Consider the following 12146-nt stretch of genomic DNA (forward strand, 5'->3'; position numbering starts at 1 on the left):
TCATACAGCTCATACATAAGGCTACACCCTGACTGATCATATAGCTCATACATAAGGCTAAACCTGACCTGCTCGCTGCTTATACACCTGCAGAAGTATTTGTGCTAATATTACTACTAAAGCTACAGTATAAGTAAAACTCCAGCACCTGCTATAACTTGAAAGGAATACTGTATTATTACTTACTGCATTTTATGTCTTCTAGCATGTGGGTCTTTTACCCAGGTCTAATATTGGCCAATTTCTGTAGAGGGCCCCAGACCTGGAGATGATGTTCGGCTTCTGCTTTTATCCTTCGTCTCCAAGTTGTCCTTGGCCATCCTCTCTTATGTTTGTAAGAGTTATGTTTTCCTTCTGGTGTCTAAATACAGTGGAACCTCAAAAAGTATTGAGTATTGAGTAAGTAAATAAATTTTGACTTGATAAACGAGCAAGTCTTGATATACGAGTACCAAATATCATTGAGTATCATGTAGCATGCATGCGCTTCTTGTTTTGACGGCGAGTGCCACGTGATCACAACTGAGGTTCTTTTCTTTCGCGCGCTGTCGAGTTGTGGGTAATCATCTCCGATGTTTGGTCTCAGTGCGTGTGCGTCCCTCATCTAGTCAACATCTGTGTGTGCATGTACTTTTTACGTGTGCACGTAAAGCATTTTTTTTGTGTATTCATTTGCACACTCATGTGAGACTCATGCGCTTGTGTGAAAGTGAGTCTCTTTTTGGTAAACTGGTATGTGTGTGAGAAAGTCATCCTACACAGCCGCCGCAACCCCCATTATCTCTGCGAGCTAGTGGGTGTGTGTGGGTGTGCTTGGTTGAGTGAGAGTCTCTATCGATAAACTGGTGTGTGTGTGTATGTTGGTGTGCTTGGTTGAGTGAGAGTCTCTATCGATAAACTGGTGTGTGTGTGTGTATGTGTGTGCACATGCAGCCCCCTTCCTCCTCTCCTCTCCCTGGTCTCAATTACTACAGCCATGATTCTTTTAAAAGGTCAAGTGAGGATTAATTTGTTTTATTTTTTACTTTATATTTTGTATGAATTATTTCATATGAATATTTTTGAGTTGTGGAACAAATCATCAGTTTCCATTATTTCTTATGGGGCAAATTCTCTTTGATATATGAGTGTTTTGATATGCTCACAATCCAAGGTTCCACTGTACTGCATTATGGTTCATCTATAGTCTGATCTATACCACTTCTATAACGTAGTTACCACAGACATTAAGTTTTAGGCACTTGTTATGTCTGTTACAATAAATACAAGTTGTAGACTGGAACAGATATGATTAGTCTTATTGAAGCTGTCTTATTAAGAAGGAATAATGATACATGCTAATTCAAAAACAGTTCTATGATGAGGTGGTGTTAGCAGGCATGGGGCATAGTGGTTAGTCTTGTTGCCTCATACCTCCGTCTTTGTGTGAACTGACAACATGCAAACGCATGGTGCCAACATGCAAACAAACCATCATCCCTGGAAGTGAGAGTCCATAGTTCTAACCATTATACCACTGTGCTGCCTAAGGATAATACAACAGAGTGACTCTAGAAGCCTGTGGCAGGGACTATGGACAATAACAGGCATAAAGCACCAACATCTGGTATGACGAACCGTGGATGTGTCTCTGGCAGATGAGCTAAACACCTTCTGGGCTCGAATTTGAGGCTGCAGCCAACAATGCTAAAGTTAACAATAAAACTAATGCTAATTCCTACAAACAAGAAGAGAATGCCAACCGGTAACACGTTCATCATCTCTGAGCATGATGTGAGGATGAGGAGAGCCTTTAGAAGAGAGAACAAGAGGAAAGCAGCAGGACCAGACGGCATCCCAGGTCGAGTCCTCAAAGCCTGAGCAGACCAGCTAGCAACTGTGTTCACAGAAATATTTAACCTCTCCTCAGCCCAGTCGATAATCCCAGCATTCTTGAAAGAGTCAATCATTGTTCCTGTCTTAAACATACCTCATCCTGCTTTCCTCAGTGATTATCTCCCTGTAGCCCTGACTTCAGTAGTGATGAAGTGCTTTCAGAGTGCTGCTCAGAGACTTTATAATTTCTCTCAGCATCAACAGATGATGCCATTTCACACCTTCCTCACACATCACTCACTCACCTGGACGCTAGGAGAGGAAATAATGTTAACTTTCCTTGTCGACTACAGTTCAGCGTTTAACAGGATAATTCCCTCCATACTTACCAACTGGGCAAGCTGGAGCACCTGAGACTTAGCTCATCTATGTGTCAGTGGATCTCCAGACATGTCTCAGTGTCCCACACCCTCAGCACTAGAGCCCCACACAGCTGTGTTCTGAGTCCCCTGCTATACTCACTATAAACCTATGACTGCGTGGCCACTACCAACTCCATCACCATCATTACGTTTGCAGATGACACTGTCGTGGTGTAGATTAGGAATCTGGAGAACTGCTAGCGGATTTTAGTACATAGCAGGAGAGGAACTACCAGACCCCCATGATCAACGAGAGCCCAGTGGAGAGAGTGGATAGCTTCAGATACTTTGTTCACATCACGCAGGACCTGTCATGGTCCTGTCACATTAACACCATGGCGAAAAATGCCCATCAGCATCTCTACCACCTCAGACGCTTAAGAGACTTTCGACGGCCCTCCAAGGTGGGAACTTTTACTTCTGCACCATAGATAGCATCCTGATGGGAAACAATACAACCTGGTTCGGGAACAGTACAATGCAGGATAGACAAGCTCTTCAGAGGGTGGTGTGATCAGGTGAACGTATCATCCGCACCAAGCTCTCTGGTTTGCACTCAATCTACAACAAACGGTGGCCAGGAAGATTGTGAAGGACCTCAGCCACCCCAACAATGGACTGTTCTCTCTGTTGCGGTCAGGAAAGAGTTTCCGCTTCCTAAAAGCCGACAAAGAGACAGTGAGGAGAAGCTTCTTCCCGCAGGCTATACGTACTCTTAATAACAACACCACACAGTACTACAGTATATCACTCTGCTCCTATACATATACCACTGAGCACATTGCACATCAATGCAAATTTGCACATTTAACTCATTTGCTCATTCGTTTATTTGCACATACTTTGCACACTGTTATGCTGCTATGCTCACGACTGGACTTCCATCCCAATTCCATTTTTTATTTTTATTACTTGTACTGATTCCTCCTCTCCTCTTACTTTAGCTTCACACACACATACACAAACACACACACACACACACAGCGCCTGCGCGCATAAAAAGAAACACTTATCTGTCGGGATTTATCTTAATTTTTTTTTAAGGTAAAGTGGAGGTTAATTTGTTTTATTATTACTTTATATTTTGTATAAATTATTTTTATGTATTGTTTTTTGGGCTGTGAAACAAATAGTTTTTATTATTTCTTATGGGGAATTTCCCTTTGGTTACGAGTGTTTTAAAATACGGAACAAATTATTCTCGTAATCCAAGGTCCCACAGTATAATGAAATATGAGCTGTGATTCTTTTTTATACCCATTGTACTGTATATGCACTGGTGCGCAGTCTTGTTGGAACTGGTGTGAGGATGTTTTTCAGGAGTTGGGCTCAACCCCTTAATTCCAGTGAATTAAGGGAACTCTTAATGCATCAGCATACCAGGACATTTGGACAATTTCATACTTCCAACTGACAAAGCAAGACTCATAAAGACATGGATTAGGGAGGTGTGAAAGAACTTGACCGGCCTGCACAGAGCCCTGAGGTGTTCTGATAGAACACCTTTGGGATGAATTAGAGCGGAGATTGTGAGCCAGTCCTTCTCGTCCAACATCAGTGTCTGACCTCACAAATGCACTCCTGGAAGAATGGTAAAAAATTTCGATAAACACACTTCTAAACCTTGTGGAAAGCCTTCCCAGAAGAGTTAAAGTTGTTATAGATGTAAAGTGTGGGGCAGCATCATATTAAACCCTATGGATTCAAAATTGCAAAACTGGATGTTGCTCAAGTTCATATCCATGTGAAGGAAGGGGAGTATTTGGCTATCTCTCTCTCTCTCTCTCTATATATATATATATATATATATATACACATACACACACATTATGTATATATATATATATATATATATAAAATTGCATCAGCCAGAATACCTTCATTAAAAAACAGCAGTTTCCTCATTATAGGGGCAGCAGATGCCAATTCCTCCTGACATTTCTTAATCAGGTAAGGATTAGTGTCCTGAAACGAAGTGACAGGCCAGATCTTCTGAAAAATTAAACCAAATCAATAATCTGTTTCTTCTTTAAACCTGAGATCATGAAAAGCAATACTGTCAAAGTGAAATCTATGGTTTGAAAATATATACTTTTTAGAGGAAAATTAAATAATCAACAAGACTACTGATAATTTTATTTCAGTGTAAAGTATAATATAAATTTAAACAATTACACAAATTCAATCCACTCGGACTCAAACCAATGATAAAATCTCAAGCATTTTTTTATTAGGTTGGAACAACTCCTTGCTTAGAAAGGCTATTTAGCATTATATAATTATATATAACTTTTTATTATATATATAATTATATACACATATATTCAAAATTCTGAATAACACTATAAAAACAGATGCAAATTAAAAATAATTGTTTTTAAGACAATAATAATAATAATACCAAACTTTAAAAAATGGAAGGAAAATCTAATACTTTCAAAAAAAAAAAAAAAGGTCCAAGTACAGTTTATTATACAAATGTATATGAATAGAAAAATAAGCAAGGTGACAGAAAGAAATGAAATATAAATAACATTATGTACAGATGGGAACATTTAGGATGATGAAAGCAAAAGGATGACGTACACAAGGTGGGGAGGTCAAATTTACAATGTGACCCAATTAAAAAGAGACACTTAGGAATGGATAAAAAAAGAGCAGAAAAAAACAGCATGAGAGGAATTTCTTATTCTCGGTTCGTCCTGCGTTCATTTTTTTTTTCTTGCAGGTTTTATCCCCTGACTGATGCAACATTCAGAACCTTAATATGAACAAAATGCTGTTTTCCAAAAGTACTGGAATATTTCACAGACACTGAGGGCTGGAACTAGCTAGAGTCTACAAATATGGTTTGATAGCATGTATTAAGCTTGACAGCTTTAACAATTAAAGCATTTCTGATCTTATGCGGGGTGTTGGACAATAACGGAAACCCATTTTAAAAGATTAAACACACATCAGCTTAAAAGGATTCCTGAAATTTCACCACTGGAAGTTATAAAAGCCAGTAAAAGCTGAGGCCAGAGCTCATTTAGGCCACCCACAAAAAGCAGTAAAGTTATTCCATAGGCACTTGCTCAGCGATCCACACCTTCAGGAAGGCAGGACTAAAGGGGCAGAGCTAACAGAGGGTAGAAGGTTTGAGTGGGGTTACTTTACTCAGAGTGTGTATTGGCACAGTGTTTCATTAAGGTGAGGGAAGGAAAAAAAAACCTAAATAGCGTTTTTCGCTAATCTAATCGCTATTTGCTGCATTTGTAACGAATGAGTATGTCAGTCATTTTAAGTCGAAGCTGTTTAAGCACAACAACCCTTAAACTTGATTTTTAAACATTACACAAATAAACAGGTTTACCTCAGATGAGGGAAGTCTCTTGGTCCTACATACAATACAGATGGACAGATTCTAATATGATTTTTGAATTAAAAACGGAATCAGCAAGACTTCCATTACATAAAGAAATCTGTCACAAACCTGTATTTTAAAAATGATAATAATAATAATAATAATAATAATAATAATCTGACTAATGTATCCAGGACAGGACTGATATCTCAAGGCTCATTTCCTTGTCAGCAGTGTGTAGGCTCCGATTCAGATGTCCAGGAATTTTACATACAGCGCTCGTTTCAACTGTTTACCAACAATCAGCCTGAAGCTACTGTAGCAGACAAATCAGGTAAAAAAAAAAAATACTGGTGAGCTGCAGTGTTAGTATTTTGTTGATCAACGAGTGGTTGCATGGTTTGTTTGGGGTATTGATTTATTTATGGCTTCTTGAGACTCGGCCTTTAATCCATAACAAAAAGAAAATCAAAACGAATAAACCCCATTTAGTATTTTTAGTTTAGCATGCCTTAATCACTTTCATCTTAAACTTCAAAAGTTATGTAAACAAGTGAATAGCGAAAAGTTAGTAAAAAGAAAAAAAGAAAGGTTCTCGGCTGCTTTGCGTACGACTGGCTCAGTGGAGTGTTTAGAGGACTGCTTCACCCAAAAGTGCTAATAAAAGGAAAGGAGGAATTGCCAGATAAAAGGATGCAAAGAGAACCATGACCTGTCACATTCAGTCTACAGGCTACACAAATGGGACCAGATTTAAGTTAATCAGATACTACCACCTTTTTTTTCCTATTAGACATTTTCAAAAAGTGTTTCTTCACGCATACTGGTTGCACTCGTGCTTGTGAGTAGAAATGATCAAGCTTGTTAACGCCCCAAGACTAACTGAACAACCTTTCAGAGCTCATCAGTTCTTCCTTAAGGTTTGTGAACGACAGAACCTTATAAGAAGTAATTCTGACAACAAAGTTTTATTTTTCCCCTGAAAGCATGTGTCCCATCTTGTTTCTAAGATCCCTAAAAAGATTTTGTGCCATTTTGTATTGTGTGGGAAAAAAGCACCTGTTTAGACATTTTTGAAAACCACATGACCACAAACATTTATATTAAGAACTGATCCACTGTGGATGCCCAGATGCTGTAACGGCATCAAAAACAGTTTTGGCCTTTTTTTAAATTTTTTTTATGAGAGGCAAATCACACAGTCGTCGGTTTTGAAATGGTCATCCATAATAAACTGGGATGTACCTCTTCCACTACAATGCGCTCCTTTTTGTTTTTTAAAGAGAAAGAAAAATCACCCTGTTTTTTCCAGCATAGGTCTTTTCAACACACTGCATCTTTTAGGAAAATGCAATGCTCTATAGGTTATGTTTTGGTGTTATTTGTGTAAGTGAGCCACTAAATATGGCTGTAAGCAAACGTGAAACAGGTTTGAGTGGTCAGGTCTGCATCACTCAGCTGCACAAATAGAAATAGGAAAAAAAAGAAAATCACCCCATGGTCCAGCTGTTCATTTCAAAACCAGTTTAGAGTCATATAACTATATCTATATTCATATACTTGTAAACTACATTAGGAAAAAAAAAAGTCACTCTAAAACTTGCATCTAAAAACAAATAAATGGTAAGGGAAGTGTATTTACACTGGAAAACAAAAAAACAGTAAAGAGAAACATATTAACAAGACAATACACAAAATTACAAAATACTCAAGAAGGCATCTTTTTTTTGGCCTCTTCTGACAAAAATGCCACCCCTCTCGTCCTCCTCTGTCCTTGTTCCCTTTTCTGTGATTGCAGCCAGTCCGGTGCTGTGCTTGCGTGTGTAACCGTACGCGTGTTTGTGTGAGAGGCTGAGGACGTTGCTCGCTCAGTAGAGTCCCTACTTAAAGTTGGCATAGTCGGAAAAGGCATCGATGTATTCCTGGACCACTTTGTAGCAAAATTCATACTGCTCCTGCATTAAGAAAGATAATAATAATTGAGATAAGAAATAATAATTTCTAGACCATTTCTTTCACACAAGCATGTGTACATGTACACTAAAAATAAACTATAAGGACGACACACTATATTTGATGTCCGGGATATTGGTTTAACACTTAGAGGTGCCTGTCAACTGGAAAGAGATTTGATTTTGTACAAAAGATTACTTTCATGTATCTGTTTAAACAAAGTGCTTTATGGTGTGTTGTGGTGTGAATAGAGATCACTATACGTCTACCTCAGTAGGGCTAAAACTTGTTGACTAAAAATGAGGGTTAAAATAAATATAATAAATAAGAAAAGAAGGAGCAGGTAGTGTGTGTGTGTGTGTGTGTGTGTGTGTGTGTGTGTGTGCGCACTCACCAGTGTCTGCACCATGTGTGGTCGCTGCAGTCGCAGGCTCTTCACTGTCTGAAAGACGTCTAGAATGCCCTCTGCTTTTACACGCTCCAGAACCGTGCTCAAAGCGCAAAAAGTGCCCGTACGACCTGCGCCGGCGCTAAAAAAAAACAAAACACACACGTACATAAATAATTCTGATAGATAAAATAGTCATGAACATGGAGCTACCAGTTTATCAGCTGTACACACCACATGTGTTTCTACACTGATTGTCTAATTGTTAGTCCTACGACCAGGCCATGTCATGTGTCATGTCATTAGCACCATCATCGCCAGTAATGGACAATAACCCCAAAATATCCGACACTGATAAGAAGATAAACCTCGATTAACAGAAATAGTGCGTAGAAAAGGTGTCTAACTTGTGAACAGTGCACCTCTGACTAATATTTCACTGATGTGTGGGTAGAAGTGATGGGCAGAATGTTTTGTCAAGTGCTGCAGTCACAGCTTTTACACTGTTTTAACTATCGATGCAATGTTCAACAATTATGATCAATTTCCTGTGTGTTTCAATTGACTATCTAACAATTGTTCATACTGTTCATACTGACTGGACTGAAATACAACACATGCACAAATACACTGATCAACAACCATCTAACAACTGTTTACACCAACAAGTAATTGCTCTTTTGTACAATATTTATGACTTCTTATTTGCACAAAACTCTTTTCTATCTTCGCTGCTACTTACAAGGAATGTTTACTGTTTCTCCTCCCACTACCGCAACTCATTACCTCATCACCACGAAGTATTGAAATGTGTCATGTTGTCACTTTGCCGCTCTTGTTTGCACATTTGCACATGCACTTTATGTTGTCTTTTTTGTATAGATACTTAGACGGTTTCCTGTTTATTTAAAAATGTCCATCTGTCTTGTGTTAGCTAGTCAGCTAATTAGGTTTCTTAGTTATCTAGTAAGTTTTGTTAATTTAGGTTGTTAATTTATGTTGCATGTATGAGGTAGACTTGGGGGAACATTGTTTCGTTTCACTGTGTACTAAACTGTATATGGTTAAAATGACGACAAAAGCCTACTTGATTACTACGATTAGTAAAAACGTACATTTTTAATAGTTAAAAATTCCCAAAACACACCCTGTTGCATGGTTTCTTTTCTGAGCACCCAGGCAACTGCTGTGTAGCAAAAACACAAAGTTGGAGGAACATATATGCGTATAGCGCTGATAACTGCACATGCTCACATCCACCTTGTGTAATATAGTTGTGTTATACGATTTCCCGGGAAAAAAAGCACGGACATGGGTGCACATTGGTTTTGGTAAAAAAAAAAAAAGGCAAGTTAACCCACTAATAAAGGAAAATCTTAACATAAATGAATGCTATGCGCAATCTGTCACAACAGCCTACAGTGACTCCTGCTTTGAAAGCTGTGTTGTGTGTTTAATGTTAATATATTCAGTAATAGATACTTATGTAATTAATCCTAGTCGACATATGTATGTGTAATGTACTCGGATGTAAACCTATGACTGATTATACAGGGTGGGCCTTTTTTATGAATACACCTTAATAAAATGGGAATAGTTGGTGATATTAACTTCCTTTTTGTGAAACATTAGTATATGTGAGGGGGAAAACTTTTCAAGATGGGTGGTGACCATGGTAGCCATTTTGGATCCAACTTTTTTTTTTTCAATAGGATGTGCTGCCCATTGTGTTGGATTGTCAATGCAACCCTCTTCTCCCACTCTTCACACACTGATAGCAACACAATGGGCAGCACATTGAACACATTTTATAACTTATTTATAACATTTTATAATTTAATTAATGAACTTGTAAATAATTCTCAATGGGTTTGATGTGTCACATGACCCTCTTCCTATTGAAAAAGCAAAAGTTGGATCCACAATTGCCGACTTCAAAATAGCCACCATGGTCACCAACCATCTTGAAAAGTTTCCCCCCTCACATATACTAATGTGCCACAAACAGGAAGTTAATATCACCAACCATTCCCATTTTATAAAGGTGTATCCATATAAATGGCCCACCCTTTAGAACGATTACTGACACCCATCAATAGACTCTACTCTTCTGTGTACCTCATCAGTTAGTCTAACTCAACGAAAACTGTGTCCACGTGTTTGCAGCGAGTGGGTATTATATAGGCTACACCTTATAGGCCTAGGTGACATGGACTGGTGGTGTGAAGAGCGCATGGGTCACCTGCAGTGCACTGTGATTGGGTGGTTTCCAGATTGCTGCTGCTGTTTCTGCACGGCCGCAATGATGTTAATCATGCCTTTACCGTCCGCAGGGATCCCCACCTCAGGCCAGCCGTGAAAGTGGAACTGACGCACAACACGAGATTTATTCTCCTGCACAGAGAGAGAGAGAGACAGAGAGAAAACAGTTTGAGACATAATCTGAATTGTAAGGGTTTGCCAAATTGGTGCTAAGAACTATTACTAAATAGCATGTCTGCCAAGGAAGCCATAATAAAAGCAAATAGACAAAATCAAATAATTTAAATGGTAAATTAACAAATAACCCGTCAATACCTGAAGACAAAATTTAACAAATTGGAGCAATTCAGTTTATACAATTTTTTTTTATACAATTAAATATTTTAAAAATATATATTATTTCCTTTCCTTAGATGACTCGAGCTGGTTTGGACGCCACATGTTTGTGTAAGACTGAAGTCTATGTTGGATAAAATTAATCAAAGTTTTATCAGGACAAAAAGGATCATACATGCAAAATCCTAAAAACATAAAAAAAAATCATTTTTTTAAACTTCTTTTGAAGAAAAAAAAACTTGCTGATCTCTAGTTTTGCACGTCATTAAATTGCTCATATTTTTAATGTGGTCTCTGTAATCCTAGGTTGTGCGGGTATTTAAGCAACATTAAAAGCCTGCTTTTACTGTTTGTAACACCAGCTTGTACTGGTATTTCAGTCCAAACAGCATGCGTAAGCTGACTGGGGCAAAGAGCAGCAGGTCAGAATAGTTGCTGCCAGTAATGTGGACGCCGTATCTAAATAAATATTTAAATAAAGCAGAGGCTAACTCTACTCCCACTCAGTACAGTCACCCTCTACATTATTTGGGGAGTTTTTAAAGTCAGAGCAAAAATCCAAAAACACTATTAATGCTCAGGGCTTTGCTTTTTATTTCAGAGACTAATGAGCAATTACTCTGTCATTTAACTATCTGTAGTGAAACTTGCATAGGCATTCAAAAGGCATCAATTACAATAATTTATCAATTAAATTATGAATAATTAAATTACAGGATTGTTTTATTTCCAATCTTAACAACCCACAGCTTAGTAGCTTTCTTTTTTTTTATTGTAATGTTTGCATCAAGTATCTCACACTACTATTTATTATGACCGTGACATTTAGCTGAGCGGAAAGGCATTATCGCAGGTATCTATAATAAACTGGCCGTTTACGCTGACCGAGAACACATCACACTTGAGTCAGGCAATACTTTTCACGTTGCACCATATTATTTTTACATTACATAATGTGTAAATAATAGTGATATGTCCTGCTGCTGACCTGCCACAGACAGGATACTAGACAAAGTAAATAGTGTTACTAACACGATGGTTTCTGAAGTTATGGGGTTGTTTGTATGTGTGTGTGTTTTTTGACACTTACTCTGGTGTTGGTGACGAGCAGATCTCTGACAGTGTAACTCTCACATTCCTCCTCTCTCTTCATCTCAATAGACATATCACCACATGCCATCACTCCGTCAGTGGGCCAGTACTGAGCACACTTTTCCTACGAAGGAGACAGAGAGAGAGAGAGAGAGAGAGAGAGAGAGAAAAAAAAACAATCAATCAATCAAGCACCACATTATATGATGGTCTGTCAATTGCTCTTGCACATCGGTTCCCAATACACCTGCCTGTGTGTCACTTAAATCTGTTTATACCTACATTTTCCTCCGTCTCCTCAAATCATTTAGTTTCTCCTGTCTATGTTGTATGTGGTTTCACCTTTTTTTTATTTCTCCCTTATTTCTACCCATCTCTCTACCTGTCCTCTCTCCTCCAGTTCAGTTAGCATCACAATAGAGCAGCTCCTCCACTCCCAGATCATCCTCCAGAAATCCTCTATGGTGTTCTGCAAAGGGCCTTGACTCGCCATGTACGAGTCCTTTTGCCTGTAGCCCTGTACAGACACACA

General features: G+C 38.4%; 1 protein-coding gene across 2 annotated transcripts in view; it reads right to left on the reverse strand.

Annotated features, from left to right (window-relative positions):
• Positions 1-4439: 4439 nt before the first annotated feature.
• ptpra (protein tyrosine phosphatase receptor type A) overlaps positions 4440-12146 on the reverse strand; it is a 54234-nt gene continuing 46527 nt past the window's right edge. For both annotated transcript variants that reach the window (XM_053478297.1, XM_053478296.1), the window contains 5 exons: positions 11997-12131; positions 11613-11738; positions 10167-10318; positions 7931-8066; positions 4440-7538 (listed from right to left, as the gene is read on the reverse strand). In XM_053478297.1, the coding sequence (XP_053334272.1) occupies positions 7464-7538; positions 7931-8066; positions 10167-10318; positions 11613-11738; positions 11997-12131 (624 nt within the window). In that variant the 3' untranslated portion in view covers positions 4440-7463. The remainder of the gene's footprint in view (positions 7539-7930; positions 8067-10166; positions 10319-11612; positions 11739-11996; positions 12132-12146) is intronic.

Source organism: Clarias gariepinus, chromosome 19, assembly GCF_024256425.1.
Source record: "Clarias gariepinus isolate MV-2021 ecotype Netherlands chromosome 19, CGAR_prim_01v2, whole genome shotgun sequence".
NCBI lineage: Eukaryota > Metazoa > Chordata > Actinopteri > Siluriformes > Clariidae > Clarias > Clarias gariepinus.